The sequence below is a fragment of the Acomys minous genome, assembly GCF_964271855.1.
Source record: "Acomys minous genome assembly, chromosome: 13".
Classification (NCBI taxonomy): Eukaryota; Metazoa; Chordata; class Mammalia; order Rodentia; family Muridae; genus Acomys; species Acomys minous.
The window spans coordinates 67,214,944-67,232,347 of NC_140495.1; the positions used below are offsets into that span (position 1 = coordinate 67,214,944).

The 17,404-nt window shown below is 34.5% G+C and overlaps 1 protein-coding gene across 1 annotated transcript; it reads right to left on the reverse strand.

Annotated features, from left to right (window-relative positions):
- Positions 1–256: 256 nt before the first annotated feature.
- DEFB110 (defensin beta 110) lies at positions 257–11,481 on the reverse strand (the record flags this gene model as incomplete). Its single annotated transcript, XM_084754340.1, has 2 exons — positions 257–390; positions 11,427–11,481. 2 exons carry the CDS (start codon positions 11,479–11,481, stop codon positions 257–259), a joined length of 189 nt encoding a protein of 62 aa, XP_084610466.1.
- Positions 11,482–17,404: the final 5,923 nt, after the last annotated feature.

Sequence of the window (17,404 nt, forward strand, 5' to 3'; positions counted from 1 at the left end):
CACATGTTCACAAGAAGCCCTGCTAGAAATATCCACAGCACTTTTATTGCAACAGCAAACACTCAGAAACAATATAGCTATATTTCAAGAGACGCATGAGAGTACACAGTCCAGTGTTGCCATACAATGGTTTATGTCTCAGTTCTCAAATGTAATGATGTACGGATCCCAGAGGCAGCATGGATGAACATCTGAGTTAAGCTTTAGTGCACCTCTTTTCTGGACTGGATACGACATAGCACTTCTGTGTGGGAGTTTATATGCAGCACTGGTTCCTCCATTTGATGCAATATCCATAATCAAACTCGTCTTCATCACAGTAGGTCTTACAAACTCCTCTCGCCTTCTCACATCTCTGGAGTCTGTACTTTGGTTTCATTTCACTCCTGACTGCAATCAAGAAGAATAGAGACATGAAGAGTAGAAGAAAGCTCTCTGGAAAGAGAAAGCAAATCAATGGGAGGGGACGAAAGAGCAAATGCATGCACAGAGATGTCCAAATGAAACCAATGCCTGGGAATAATTAACATATGCTAATAAAAATCTAAGAAAATAAATTTCTTTGATATCTATGTCTAAAAAATATATACACATATATCAAGTTATCAATATCTGAGAGAAAATACATGTTCTGACAATAAAATAATGGTGTTGAAGAAGAGGAAGAAAAGGAAATATTTATTCCTTTTTTTTTTCACAATTCAGCAGATGTTCGGATAAAGAATGAAGCTATAAGCATTTCTCTTGCCTCTCACCAATGCTGAACTTGAAGGTCAGCAATCCTAACATCCTTGATTTACCTTTTTAAATTTTTTTTATTAATTTATTCTTGTTACATCTCAATGGCTATCCCATCCCTTGTATCCTCCCATTCCTCCCTCCCTCCCATTTTCCCCTTATTCCCCTCCCCTATGACTATTCCGGAGGGGGATTTCCTCCCCCTGTATATGCTCATAGGGTATCAAGTCTCTTCTTGGTAACCTGCTATCCTTCCTCTGACTTACCTTTTTTATTCTCCATTTAGTAAACCAACTTACTTGCCTACTTACTTATTAAAACACTCTTTATACTTTTAAAAGTTTATAAAGATTACATTTTACCACTTTTAAGGCAAATGACATTCCCTTTCATATCTTTGCCAAAAGGCTTTGCTGTTTATTCCAGATAATTTTTTTGTTTTAATAATTTTTCTAAAATACTTTTAGTTTTTGAGATTATAATATAATTACATCATTTCCCTATCCCCTTTCTTCCCTCTAAATCCTTCAAATACACATCTCCTTTATCTCTTTCAAATTTATAGCCTCTTTTTTATTTCATAAATACTTGCTGCATGCACATATGTATATACATCAGAGATTACTTATTTTTGTTTTGTTTTGTTTTAATTTCATTTTAATTTTATTAATTTATTCAGATTACAACTCAATTGTTATCCCATCACTTGTATCCTCCCATTCCTCTCTCCCTCCTGCTTTCACCTTATTCCCTTCCCCTAGGTTATGACCGAGGGAGACCTCCTCCCCTACTATATGGTCATAGGCTATCAAGTCTCATCTTGGTAGCCTGCTTATTCTTTCTTTGAGTGCCATCAGGCCTCCCCACCAAGGGTAGGTGGTCAAATATTGGGCACCAGATTTCACGTCAGCGTCAGTTCCTGCTCTCCACATCACTGACTTATTCATAATAGCTAGAACCTGGAAGCAGCCTAAATATCCCTCAGTTGAAAAATGATAAAGAAACTGTGGTACATTTACATTATGGAATACTACTCAGCTATTAATAACAAGGAAATCCCAAAATTTGTGGACAAATGGATGGGACTAGAAATGATCATAATGAGTGAGTTAACCCAGAAGCTGAAAGACTCACATGGTATATATTCACTTATCATTAGGCACTAGCCCAAAAGGCCAGGTCCCATGAAAGTCTTCACTTACCAGGAGATTGGGATAGATGTGAAGACATCCTACTGAGACTCTAGGTAAGAGAAATATAGGACATGGGGAAATAGAATGATCCAGAGGGTCCTAGAAACCTACAAGAAGAACATCATGATGGGTGGATTTGGGCCCAGGGGTGTCTGCTCAAACTAATGCACCAATCAAGGACAATACAAGCAGTAAGCATCAAATCCCTATTATAATGTAGCCAATGGACAAGATATTCTCCACAGTTATGTGGAGAGCGGGGACTGACTCTGACATGAACTCTGGTGCTCCATATTTGATCACTTCCCCTTGGTGGGGAGGCCTGGTGGCACTCAGAGGACTAATAAGCATGCTACCAAGATGAGACTTGATAGCCTATGACCATAGAGTGGGGGAGGGGGTCTCCCTCAGTCATAGACCTAGGGGAGGGGAATAGAGTGAAAGTGGGAGGGAGGAGGGAACAAGAGGATGCAGTGATGGAATAACAATTGAGATGTAATCTGAATAAATTAATAAAAAAGAAAAGAAATTGTTTTATTTTCACTGGAAACAAGTTGCTACCTTTTCCCAGAACCTGGCAAGAACACTTGATGAAAAAAAAAGCTAATATTTAATTGTATATATTTTATAACATGGTTACTATGTTATTTATATTCATCTAGCCTTAACCAAAATCTCTATATGATAATTTAATTTATTCTGATTCTTGACACCTTACCTATGTAGTCTAGTAATAGCAGCACAGTGATCATGCAAGATTTACTTACAGAGTAAGTTTCTGGAGAGACTAAAGTTCTTTCCATGTGCAAATAGATTTAAGTGTAGCTGTGTATTTGTACACAGACAAAGACTCACATTGTATGGCTTACCATCTAAAGCAATAAAGCAATGTTCTGAGAGTCTGAAATCATTGTTTCGTACGTTAAGCTACATAAATATTTAATATTGTCATACAGAAAACCATGATAAAACATATGTAATGTTCTGTTATTTGAGGACTTTATTGTTAAGAAAGTAACCTACAATGCAATTTTTCCTTAAGTACAAAAAAATACTTTAGATTCAGATTTCAATTGTTTAATTTTACCAATGTACTTATTTAAATTTATCCATGATAATAAAGAAAAAGTAAAACAATTTCACTAAGTGTTTGAGAATAAATGTAACCACATTTACTTTAGGTGTAAATTGTCTCAGAGAACCTCCTGCCTGTTGAGACCCAAATGAAGTTCTGAGAGGTATTATTGCCCTCACTCTAGAATGGGCGTTTCCTGACTTCCAGTGTTCTCTGGCCATTGGGTGCGGAGAGGCACTAATGTAAGCATCCTGGTAATGCTAGCCTTAGTGGACTGCATGCTTTTGGTGGATAAGAGGGAATCAAATGAAAATAGAAGAGGCTGGGGTGTGTGACCCATGTATAGGTGCAGTTCCTAGGCACTGGAAAGTAATGGACTAAGAGAGTTCCTGGCCATGGACATGTTTCAGTGAAATTTAAATTTTTTAGAACTATAGGTAATATGATTTAATACAGCCAAGAGAATGTTTGATGATCTTATTTCTATCTCTTTTAAAAACTTTTCTTGATGCTTTAATAAATTCATCAACATGACTGAGAAAATATAGCTTGTCAACCCTCAATTTTCAATGCCTTTTCAGGTTGCATAAATCCACAAAAAAGAAGAATGGCTTATCTTAATCATTAGTCACATAAAGCTAGTCATATTTTTGCTTTAAAATTATTTGAAAGAAAATAATGTCCAAATTTTATAAAATCACACGGTCGGGAAACAAAATGTGTATGTTGCAAATGAGTTTGCTATCTTCCTGTATATATGTCTGTGTTCATGTGTATGCAGGTGCACATCCACTGCAAGTATATGGAGGCCAGAAACTAAAGTGAGGTGCTTTTCTCTCACCTTATTGAGGCAGAATCTCACTGAGCCGAGAGCATACCCTTTGGATATTTCAGCTAGCCAGTATAGGCCCACTGCTGCTGTATCCTAAATTCTGGTATTATAGGTAGGTCGCCACACATCCTTGCTTTTTATGTGGTGCTGAGGATCCAAGCTATGGTCCTCACTCTTAAACATCAAGCACTTTAATTGCAATTACCAAGTCTTTTCTCCAGACCCACTTTAAAAAATGTCTTAGTTGCATATTATATTGCAATGAAGGGTCAACATTTACCACCCATATATTTTGGATGAGAATTATATTCTTAAATATTCTTGTGCCTATTCATTAGTTAATATGCACTCAGAAATTGTACGATGCTATATATAACTAACCCATGAGTAGAGTAGTGTTCCTGTGATGTGACTGTGATTAACGCACACATATCACATTAAAATCAAAACAGGCAACTGGTAGAGGGACACGCAGTATTCCTTTGCTCACTTAAACTACTAGAGAAGAGATATGATGATAACTAATTTCAATGAAAAGAGAAAATCTCCAATCTGATTTGATATCCCTGTAAGGGAGATATATTTCAGGAAGATTTTTGTAAGTCTTGATTATGAATGTGAAAGAAGAATACTGTAGCCATCATTTTTCAATTAGAGCCCCGACTGAACCTTCTTAGGAAAAGAAGGCCTACAAGCCATCAATAGCTAAAACCTCAGCATATCCCACTCAATCCTAGTTTCCCCACGTTCTTTAGTGATTGGCTTTTGAATTGTTTCAGGAGATATATAATCTATCTGTATATCTATCTATCTATCTACATATCTATCATCTATCTGTTTACCTGTCTCTATTTACATTTGTTAATCATATATAGCATGTTTGTGTCTGTATATACCTATGTATGTATATGCCTATGTATAAATGTATGTATGTATGTATGTGTGTGTATGTATGTATGTATGTATGTATGTATGTATATATGTATGTATATCTTTCTACTTGTTAGCATATCACTTTCTATAAATGATTCTTCCTTTAGTCTCATGATACACTGGGGAAACAGAGACAGAACTGAATATGTGAAGAGGTAGGTTTAAGAAACCACATGCTCATGCATGGTGTATATTGACACTATGACAAGAGAAAGTTTATTGATGAATTACACATTGGACACAAAAAGCTCTTTCAAAATAAAATAGTGGTGGGCTACATCTCTAGATAGTCTATTTATTGTTATAAGTTAGACAAATAATTTAATCTGTGAGATTTCAACTCTTATTGAACGGACACTTTTTAAATTGAAAAGGTATGTATTAATGTATATAAACAGTTCTTGTAGTGTAAAACTTACTAAGATTTCAAAATTATAGTATTTCAAATGTGTTTTCCTTTATTTGACTTTTCATTTCTCAGTGAAATTTGACCACAAATGAAGCATTCTCAGTCAGTGCTTAAGCCTTGCAACACAGTTGCAGACACAGCTTTAAAAAAGCATTGTGTACACCATGGTATAAACACAAACTTCTAATTATGAAGCCTTAGGAGACATTATCTATGCTGAATCCCTCAGTTCTGAATTTATTTCTATCATGCAGTAAGTTGCTTAAGCAAGTATATGCAATATAAGTGTTATCTGTAAAAGTAACTAGGTGTAATTACAATAGAAATCGGAGAATAATTTTTATATTAATGAAAATTACCCATGGTTCATCAGTAGCTCTACTTTTTATTTCCTGTGCCAACTAAACAAAGTGTGTCTCATATCTGTTTTCTGAACTGTAAAGTGTGGCCTTTAATAATTTCCTACTTTGGGGCATTTTATACCTACATATATTTGAGTCTATAGTTCACAGATTAATTTTTTTCAGTTTTCTTAGTATAGAAGGGATTTATAGGCTTGTGGCAGTAATGACTCAATAATGGGTTAATTAAAATCATAAACATTCATTTTAACATCAGAGTTTTCTACCTTTTCTTGAAGTGATTAATATATTCACTGCAGAAAATTTATTGTATTTTCTGAAAATTTCTAGCTATCTCCAGTGAATATATATACCAATATAATAAAGAGTTGAATAATTATTCTCACAAGATTCAGAGAATGTTATTAGCGACCATGTGACAATGTTAGTGAATATTTAAAATTTAATTTTTATGAGAATGGGTGCTTTGTACCTACATGTGTTTCACTTTGTGTAGTTCTTCTGTAAAAAAGATCAAACTGCAAGACCAAAAGTGCCAAGGCAGAAAAAGCCTGCTGTAAATGAGTACCATAAAACACTTCTCAGTGTATATTTTACAAGAGAGCACATGAGATAATCAGGCTACTTAAAGTTATTAAAGCCTGAAACAGGAAAGTACACTAAAAGTTCCAATGTGTGCTTAGAAAACAACTGCTTCATGATGGAACCCATGTATTCATTGAATTAAAATACTAAAAACTGATCATATTCATAAAATGAATATATAATAAGTAATATAACCTCTGCAGTAGAAACTTATTACCTCAAACTGTTGTAAATAAAAGTTAGTATAAACTTGCTTACATCTCTTATCTTCATTGAATCCAGGGATGAACTTAAAGAGATGCAACAATAAGTTATATGTTTTCTGTCTCTTTGTGATTCCAAGCCTACTACACATACATATCTTCAATAATTTACCCTTTCATTCATGACTTTCTCTAAACCTAGTCTATTTTATTGAGTGAATGATTGAAATTGTTTAATTGTACTGCTACTCCAGTAATAAAAAATAGGAATTTCGGATGGATATTGTATGATTTATGTACAGTTATATGGAAGAATACTGTTGTATTGAGAGGCAGAAAAGAATCTGAGGCTGGACAGAGCTGAAAAGTGAAGATCAGTGTCCCTTCCTTGTGTGTGTCTCCTTGTGTAATATCAGGAGTAAAGAGCAGAATTAAATTATTGGGCATAGTTTATATTTTGACACAAAATAATTATATTGACCTTCACCTTTCTGTAAAGCTCCCCATACTTTTGGATTCACAATTCTCTCCACTAAGTACCAAACATAAGTAAACACTACGGAAATGTGAATTTTCTCTGCTATTTTGTTCTCACACCTTGGTTTCTCTCTCTTGTAAGCCCTTTGTCTCTCATGAGAATGATCTGTGTTCCCAATATGAAATCACTAAGCCTAATAGTTTATATGTATTCACGGGGGTAATAAATTAATGGTGCATATCTACAGGAAGTCTGTTTCCCAGAAATACACTTCTATTCTTTGACTTAGGAATTTCCATAATATTAATATGTAAAATATCACAAGACACACATTTCTGAGTACTGTTTGAAGAACTTCCACAATATGGATTCAACTTATTTCTGAATGTACCAATTAATATATGAACTACAACCATTTCTGAATAATTCAGGACTGAATTGTATTTAATTCTTTTTGTTTTATGGAGACACACATATCTTGAATGTTTTGCTGGGAAGACATAATTAGACTTGTTCTTCTTCTTGGGCAATGTGTCTCTTTTCTTCCGCCATCTTTAATTCTAGATGCAGCAGTGATTTCCAGGTCTTATGCAGAAAGCAATCCTAATTTCACCTTCAAAGCACTGATTTCTACAGGTACCTCTACGCATTCTGCACTCTTTCCTCATATCCAAGCTACCATACTCAGGATAATGCTTTCTGGCTGTAAGAAGGAAAGAATGACTGGAATTAGGAATCTATTTTTGACATTTACATAAGGAGAACATTCTAGAGACAAAAGATTATAAGATGACCGTTCTCAAATGCTGTGGAAAGTGTAAATGAATTCACTGATCCCTGATATAAAGGATATCCCAGAAAGTGTACTGGAACTAAACAGTTGTTCACAAGTGAAGGGATGTTGGGTCAAGGCTGGTTCCTGAAGACAGTGAAAAACTCAGTCATGATTTTCATTCTACTTGGCCTTTGTTCTTCATCTGCCCTTAGAATTAGGAATGCCCTTTTATGTTCTTTTATGTAATCAACCTGAATTAATTATTACTAAAATTTTTCATTGCAAATTAACGTTATCTTTCAAAATATTTAGAATTGGGTGATGTTAAACAATTTGTTCAAATGTTCACAATTTTCCTGAATATTTGTGATTTTTCTTTTTACCACATATATTAATTAAATTCTATCTGTATGTACCAAAAGCATTGATCAATGATAAAAGTGGAGGAAAAGGAGGAGAAGGAAACAGAGAGAGAGAGGGAGGGGGGAGAAGGGGGATTAGAATATGCACTAATTTTTGGTTCTTACATGATTGTAAAATTACAAAACTTCTCAAATAACAGTTGTTTTAAAAGACATATTGCAGAATTTTGTTTGTGCTAGTCTTGATAAGGAATTAATTTGCATAAGGGCTAAATCTATCCTACCACTATGATTCCATTGGCATACAGTTATTTACACATTGTATATAAATGCTTTTAGTTCAATGAAAGTTGAACTTATAGGCTGCGTAAAACTTCAAATACCTACTTACTTTATTTCTAGAGAAAAAAGGAAATTTACTAACCCCTTGTTTTGGTTTCTTTTCAGTCAGGGAAAAAAAAAGAGCAACTGAACAGTTTGTAGTTGGAGTCACGAAAAGTTTCTACCAATATTGATCTTCTGCCATGGTGAACAGTTTCATGTCCTTATTTAGAATTGCCAAACAGGAATTAGTTTTTTTTTTGGACAGGTTTTCATAAAGCTCAGGCTGGCATCAAAACTTGTATGTAGACAAGAGTGGACTTGTCTCATGTCTCAGTCTCCCCAGTGTTGGGGTTTCAGGGTTTTGCCACTATTCTAGGCTGTTAGTTTCTATAAAATAGGAATAACTCTTGGTAGAAGTAATGGCAGGCTCTATACAAAGTTCAGTTTGTGGCTGAACAAATCTTCATCTCGAGAGGGTTATTATGTGCACTTCAGGTTATTTGCAGCCTTTCTGAACTTTACCCAACAGTTGCCAGTAGTACAGGTTATGACAGAAGTCTCCAAAAAATGTCTGAATGGCTAATCAAATGCAGTGTCACCCCTAGTTGAGAATAAGTGTTCTAATAATACTGTGAAAAGATAAACAAATAAATAACATTTTGTCTTTAAATGCACAAATCACATATTATGCTTTCTCTGAATCATCTGTACAATATTTATTTTTTTATTAGAGAACCAGTTATACTACATTATAACAGCCTAAGCTGATATGGAAGTTCTTTAAATACTATATGAATCACTACTAATATACAGGACAAATCTGTACAGAATGATTCTCAAAACAATTCTTTCACCTACAACTTCTTTTCATATTTATCTATTTATTTATTATTCTTTAGGTTACCATGATTATTTGTGGGGATGAGGGAAAAAAGGACAAAATGTTCTCTTCAATACAAAAAAAAATGCTGCCTTGTATTCATAGTATATGTAAGATTTTAAAGAAAAATGTCCATTGATAAAACATCTTCCAGTTATCAGAAAAGAAATGAAAAAAGGGGATCGATAAAGGTTTACTCAATTTGTAGACTTTATGGACACTAATAGTGTCTAGAAAATGTGGAAGAAAGCAAAGTTACACAAGCGGAAATTCCTTGCATAGAAATTTTAAGGGCATTAGTCAGTGATAATATGATGATGGAGTTATAAAAGAAAATAAAAAGATGTTGGAAGGGCTGTGGAAGTGGGGTGCAGATCTTAAAGGGTGAAATCAAAATGTGTTGTATGTAACATTACATTAAAATAAAAGAATGAAGGAAAATTATCTATATGATTCTAAGAATGGCACATATGACATTTATGTATTTGACTTTATTCATTTTATTTATGTTTGTGTTTGTCCCTGCGATAGTTTATGCGCATCATATACATGAAGGCTCATATAAAGGCCAGAGCGATCATTAGATCCCTTAGAGTTGAGTTTACAGTGGTCTTCAGCTACCTACTGTGGGTGCTGGGAACTGAGGAAAGGAACACAACACTTCTGTCAGAACAGAAAACACTAAAGCACTCAGGCGTCTCCCTGGCTCCAGTGATTAAGTTTGCTTCTATTATTTTAGGTTAGTGTGCTATAAAGTGAAAATAAATATTAATTCCCTTTAAAATTGTATTAGCTCCTGATTTTGAAAAGAAAATAGCATCATGACATAGTGACAGTTATTTTTTTTTCACAGTATCTTCGTTTGTAATAATAAGAGTTCCCTAAAGGTTTAGTTCGCATATGTTTTTAAAACAAGCATACCTCACTTTTGGAAGTAAAAGAAAAATATATAAAGTGATTGACACACAATTCAATTTATGGCACTCTATTAAGTGATTTATATTTTCCAAGCCTGTATTACAGGTAAAATTTTCCTTTTGTTGAAGGAATAGATAAGTAACCCGTTATTAGTGAGTGTACCTGAAGAGGTATGCTGTAAAGAAGATAAGAGTCTTAAAATGCACTTATATAATAATTCTTTGGTGATCATGACTGCAGAAAATATAGGAAGCCAACCAATTATGTATTGGAGGCCATATGAAGCCCAAGGTATATAGTACCTATTAGCCGAGATGGTCTACAGTAAGTGAATGACTGGATTAATCATTTAATATAAAAACAGTTAATTGAAAGTCAGTATTCTTATTTTGTTTTTGTGCAGTTAATGCATGTGTAACACTTCATAGGAAGATCAGCATTTTACTTTATATCTGATGGAAAGGTATAGTTCTTGGGGTAAATTTTCCATCCATATGCAGTACATCATAGTGACAAGAAATAGTTATTGCTCTATTCAGAAAATTATGTTGCTTCATACGATTAGCAGCAGGAATTGTGTGGTTACGCAGACCTTTTCTTCAAGGCTAGAGAGATTGTATTGGGAAGAATAAAAGGCAATGCAGCTTACTGTCAAAAACAAACAAACTACATAAAAACAAAACCCAACCAACCAACAAAAACCTAATGAGGGACACAATTGGCTTGTAATTATGAGAAAAGAATGCTAAAAAAGGATTTCACTAATAGGGGATCTAATGATCTCTCTGGCCTTTATATGAACCTTCATGTATATGATGCACATAAACTATTGCAGGGACAAACACAAACATAAATAAAATGAATAAAGTCAAATACATAAATGTCATATGTGCCATTCTTAGAATAATATAGTAAATATTCTAATGTTAAATTATCTACTCATTACAGTTGATCATGGTAAATAATAGTTTTCCAACAAGGTATAAGTAGATCAGGAATGAATAATGAATACATATTTTTGAGTAAACATAATGGAGTGATTATGGTTATTTTACTTTTAAAGTTTGGAGTCAAAAGACTACATTTTAGCATATTGGAGTATAAATAGAGCCAAAGCCAATCCCACCATGTCTCATACCCTTCATATGCATGATAATATCCATGTAGTAGTAAGAAATTAATGTTAATACAATATTATTGGCTAAACTACATTTTATTCTTGTCTCACCTGGTTTCCTACTATTAACTGAAATATAATAGTATTTTCATTCTTACAGGTTTTTGTATTTTTAAAAAACAGCAGCTGGTGCCTTCCCTAATCCATTACTACAAGTACCCCGACAAATGTCCCCATGTTACCTGTTAAAATTGTGACACAAAAGAGCAGAATAAAAAAAAAGAGATGAAGCTTCATGGTACAGTATCTTAGGCAAGAAGTGGTAATAGGATCTTCTTTTGAAAGTCCGTTTGTTTTGCAGTCAGAAAACAATGACCACTTTTATTTATAGATCTTCCTGGAAAGCACTTTTAACTACTGAACCTTGTAAAAAAAAAAAAAACCTAACCTGTTTGTATGTGTGGGTGAATTGAGCCATTTTCAGAGAACATGGTCATAAAATGATGCCTAGCAAATTTCTTCAAGAAAGCAAAAACCTATTTAGATAATTCTATTGGAACATCACAGTAATCCACCTTTTCTGGGGTATTTTAATAAAGAATAGCAATTTTAAATGGGTGCTAAAGGGGAATGTTGAAAATTACGGCTACATGTTGCTAAGTTATGTGTTATATATAAAAATAACTATTCAACTTTACCTGTTATTAAATCATTCAGTGTTGTCTCTCAGGATATTAGAGCTGGTGATTTTGAATTTTCATGTTGTACAAGTTCAAAAAACTAGAGACCTGGAGAGTGAGTGATTTGTTTCTACTCTAAGATGCAATCATTTTATGTAACATGACCTGGAATCCTATATTCACTGATGACTGTAGGGAAGGCTTTCACACATTTTAATGATGGCTTATTACTTTTTAAGAATTACTCACTCAGTTTCAAACTTCAAAATCTAAAACTTTTCATCATTCTTCTTATGGACCTGAATGTGGTGTCAGATTCAACCTGCGTGCTTATAACATCTTTATGTGACACATGACAAAGAAGTTGCTGGCTGTTGTCAGCCCAGATTACAGAAGTTGACACTGTTAAAAAAGGAAGCTACTCAGTCTCCTACCACAGAGTTGGTTGAAAAGAAGTACTAACACTGTGGTTCTTCCCCCTCCCCCCTCAGTCACAGTCACAGGGGAAGGGAGTAAAGGGAAAATGGGAGGGAGGGAGGAAAGGGAGGATACAAGGGATGGGATAACAATTGAGATGCAATATGAATAAATTAATAAAATGAGGAAGGACAGTAGGTTACCAAGAAGAGACTTGATACCCTATGAACATATACAGGGGGAGGTAATCCCCCTCAGGAACAGTCATAAGGGAGGGGAATAAGGGGAAAATGGGAGGGAGGGAAGAATGGGAGGATACAAGGGATGGGATAACCATTGAGATGTAACAAGAATAAATTAATAAAGGTGAAAAAAATATATTTTTAAAAAAGACTGTGGTTCTTGAGCCTTAGATACATCTTAAAATTTGGTTCAGTTGTTAAAAGAATGTCTTAGATTCTTTTAATTTCACTAAAGTATTGTTTTTGGTCATAAGCTAATGTAGGAAGAAATATAACATTTGCTGCTTTAAAATCATTATTATAATAAAAAGCAATAGTGAATATTTGTCTACATAACAAACAACAATGTTTCAGAATAAACATAGTCTCAATGGAAGTTCATATTTTGATGAACCTCCATGAAAATGAAAGAAACATATTCTCTTCTTTAACTGTAACTACTTGAATTACATTGCTTTTCAAAACTTAACCACTTGTTTCTTCATACGAAGACCTGTCTAAAAGGATAATCATATTTAAGTATTAGAGGAGACAATGAATGTAGGGAATGCTACTGATTTTCTTTATGGTGAACACTTATCTCAATACCAAAAGATTTCTTGAGGAAATAGAGAAAGCACAAAGGTAAATGGAACTTGGACTGAAGATGACTAGATGTGAATTTAAGCCATTGTAATTCAAGAACATTTCAAACATGCCAAGGCTTTCTGCCTGACTTAGTCTCTCTATATATACTACAACACTGGAGATAAATGATTTCTACACCTATTATTATCCCAACCCAATTTTTAATATGAAAAATTCAATCAAATTTTAAATATGCTTATGCATCAATTAAATCATTGCTTTGTCTAATGATCTACTTGTATTTGATTAGTTAAATTAGATTACAGCCAATCCTAGTGTTCCATGCTTGAAAAATTTTCCAATATTTACTCTCTTTAGAGAAATTAAATAAACATAAAGGGTCATGGTGTCATCATAGTTATATAACTATTCTATGACGGTGGTATTAACTTAAGAAATCCTGACTCCCTAATGTTTAAGGTTGATTCATATAAAAACAATGTTAATATTACCTCCTGGTCCAAAGACACTAAAGATGAACCAAAAAAGAGAAGCCATTATGAATCTCTCTTGTGAATGAAGTCTTATGACAAGGCAGGTATGGATCTTCTGTTTTAAGTTCTAATCTGTTGAAATAATATTTTATTAGAAGAAATAACTGATGTGCTTAGTTGAGTAGTTGCTACATTTTCAGAGTCTAGAGAAAGCTGGTGATGATCAGACAAACATGCCATCTGATAAATTGTTTAGAGATTTCTTTCAATAAGAAATTAGGCAATTACATAAATGTGAGTGTACATTGGAAAGGTAATAGCGTTATGAAACTTCTTTTATTATTCCAGAAGTTGATGCTTTCTATTTCTCCATGGTTATGAATTTGAAGCCACTTGCATTGACTATGGATATCAATGTAATAGGCAAGCCATGTGATATCTCTGAAGGAAGACTTTGTGGATCAAATGAGACCAACGTTGACTGTGAAAGCAAAGGATTATTACTATCCTCATAGTCATATTATATTGTTTTTGCCTTTAACCTAGAAGATAGAAAGTCCATACTTTTTTTTTTGTATAAAGACTGTTGTCAAGATGAGCTCCCTTATTTCTTTCAACCTTGAAGAAAATTCATGTTACTTTTATCTCAGTCTCTGACCTCCTTTTTCTTTGAGAATTTATTTTATAAACTCCTTTATCCTTTAAGGTATAAATCTGTATCATGCCAGTTTCACAACTTAAAATGATAACTCTCAAATTCAATATGTGGCTCTTTTTGAGTAGCCTCTTATGACAATAGTATGTTAAGGGTAAAAATAAGTGTGACTAACATTTTCAGATTATGTTCGATATGGGTGTGTTTTTAAATAAAATAACAGCAAAAAGAAAACCATGTGCAGTACATGGAGGCAAGTACAAATATTAAATGATAAGATACATGTAGTGTTCATCTAACTTTATGTAACATATAAAAGAAGGAGCAAAGAACAACTTTGGGGTGCAAGCTTCAAGAGGTATGGTACCCTTTGGGGGAAAGAAAGGGATTTTGCTACAGTCAAATAATTAAGAGAAATTGATCAGAAATCAATTCAAGGTGACGAAAACTGCCAATCGGTGTTGCAGCACAAGAGATGTAAGTCAGGTAGTCATGAAGTTTTGTTAATTATCTATGACCTCCAAACTAGAAATTCTTCTCATAGAGTATAATGTGAAAATTCTAAGGTTGAAAACCCAAGAAGATTCTGATCTATCAAGCATAAACATCCATTTAGTTAAAGACAGAGAGTTCATCCAGAACAGCACGGAACATTTCAACCTAACCACACAGCCACTTCAGACTAGACAGTTCATTAAAATGCCAAGTTCTCGTTGATCCAAGTTAATGGTTCACTGATATTTTGAGTACTGATAGTCATTAAATTAGTGATAAAATTTCACTACATTGTGAGGATAATAAAAACTATGTCATTGTATGAAACAAACAAAAATTTGTCAAAGCAATTTTTTTGCTTTGTCTACAAAAGCACAGGGCATGTTAGAAAGTATAAAATTGACTGGAAATGTTCCTTTATTTGAGATTTAAATGTATAGATCCTATTGGTTCAAAGACAAAATGAATTTAGCTCTACCAGAAGGTAAAAGAAAGTGCTGGTATGCATCAAGCACAGCAAATACTTAACTGAAATCTGTTTTCTCAGTTACTGCAGTGACTCTACTCGGAACTCAAGTTTTGATGATGAAAGGATGTAATAATAGCATTTCCCACACATGTGAGGTCCAGGCATATCCACTATAGAAGGAGAGGAGCTAGAGCCAAAAAACCAATCAACCAACCAAACACAACACAACACAACACAACACAAAAAACTTTCTTTTTCTTTTTCTTTCCCTGAACACTTAAACTAAAATAGCATTTCCATTCATGTAAATTACTTTTTCATATCATGAGTAATCCTAAAGAAAGCTCATTTCCATGGATGCATACCTGTAGAATGCTATTAGTAACAGTCACATCCTCTCATTTGACAATGGTATTTTTTAATAGAAAGAGTTCCTGTCTTCCTCTGTAAGCAGAGGAGGAAGCCCTGAGTGAGATAAGTCCTGATTTCATGTGTGTTTTGACATGAGCAAAGCCTCTGGAGGACTTTGAAACCAATTAGACCATGGGAAATAGGCAGAGCCATTAACCATATGAGTCAGACCCAAGAGGGCTGGCAAAGCTTTCCTTCAGAGTTCTAGTATTAGTGTTTATAAATGCTAGATCATTGTGCTAGCAAAGACTAGCAATAGCACTTTCTCCTCTTGCTTATTTATAGCCCGAGGTTGCTTAACCACTCCTGTGTTGCACCCAATAAACACACTGAAGTTCCAGGTTGCAGTAGCAGGGGTTAGTGAATTCTACCAATTTCCAACATCATCGAATGTGTATCCATTTTCTTCACTTTCTTCATCACCCTCTTCCCCTTCATAACCAGGAACACAAAATGAGCCATGTTGTGGCGTCCAGTGGAATATCCCATGTCCAAACCATTCTAAAATAAAAGATGAGAATTTACTTTAAAACTATTTGAAGTGGCAAATTATTCTTGTTTATTTTGTTCTCAGAATAACCTTCATGTATGGCCATTTCTATTTCAGTTCCTAGGAAGCCTATTAATTAGGTCATAATAACACTTAAAACAAATCATTGAAACCTAAGCAAAGTAAATGTTTGTTTGCTTTCCATGAAATGTCAAAATGGACACTATCTACTGAAGTTTTTCTTTTATGCATGGATCCAAGCAGCCAGGATCTCCTTACATCTTAAATTCTGTTCCTTTCAATGTATAGCATGCAAGATGCCTTTATAAAGCAGAGGAGAAGGGAAATATTCTTTCACAGTAATTTGTATAAGAATAGTGCATGCCATGCTTACAAGCACTTTGTTAGGACTAGAACACCATCTAGTGGGACTTCAAAAGCTAGTCAGCACATCTGACTTTGCCATTGACCAAATGTTTATTCAGTACTTGGATAACAACCTACTTTTCTCCTCTAAGAAAAGAACTTAAAATCCTATACGAGAATATACAACAAAGGATCCAGGACTGTTTGTTACTATGCATTTCTTTACATGTAGATGTGTCTAGAAGTATATTTTAAAACTCGATATCTTTTTAGCTAAGCATGGTGGTTCATGCTTATAATCCTACCACTTAAAAGGTAAAGACTGGGTTTCCTGGAAATATGTAGGCCTCAGCAGCCAAGAAAGAATGTAGGTTAGTTACAGATCTTTATATCTCCCTCCCCTCCAAAGTCAATCCCCAAGCTCTGTTACGAACAACTTGATTTTGCCTCACTTTCTACTCTACAACCATAATCAAAGGGTCACTTAGACTTTCTCTTCCAACCATTTCCCCTACTCATCCTGTTGTCCCAGCTTGTGAATCCAGCAGGCATTCTCTGAGACCCAGCCAGAGAAGCCTGCCAGAGAAGAAAGGAGGCCAGGGAAACAGATATCCAAGCTTTAAAACTTCATTCTCTGACAACTCCCCGAAACACAGTCCCCCAGTCTCGTCACCAGCTCTGTAGCACATCATCAATATGGCCTTTCCTCACCGTCTTCCCCCATCCTGGGGGGGACTTAGCATATACTTGTGGAACACCCTGCTTTCCCACTGCTGTGGACCTCTCCAGATCACCAAGCACATTCCTCTTCCTAAGTGTAAGCTCCCCAAACCTAGAAACACATTCTACCCAGAACTCCCGATGAGCACACCTGGCATGATCTCAAATGAGTTCCCTATTGCATAACACACAGCTACCCCCACATGTGTCTAAG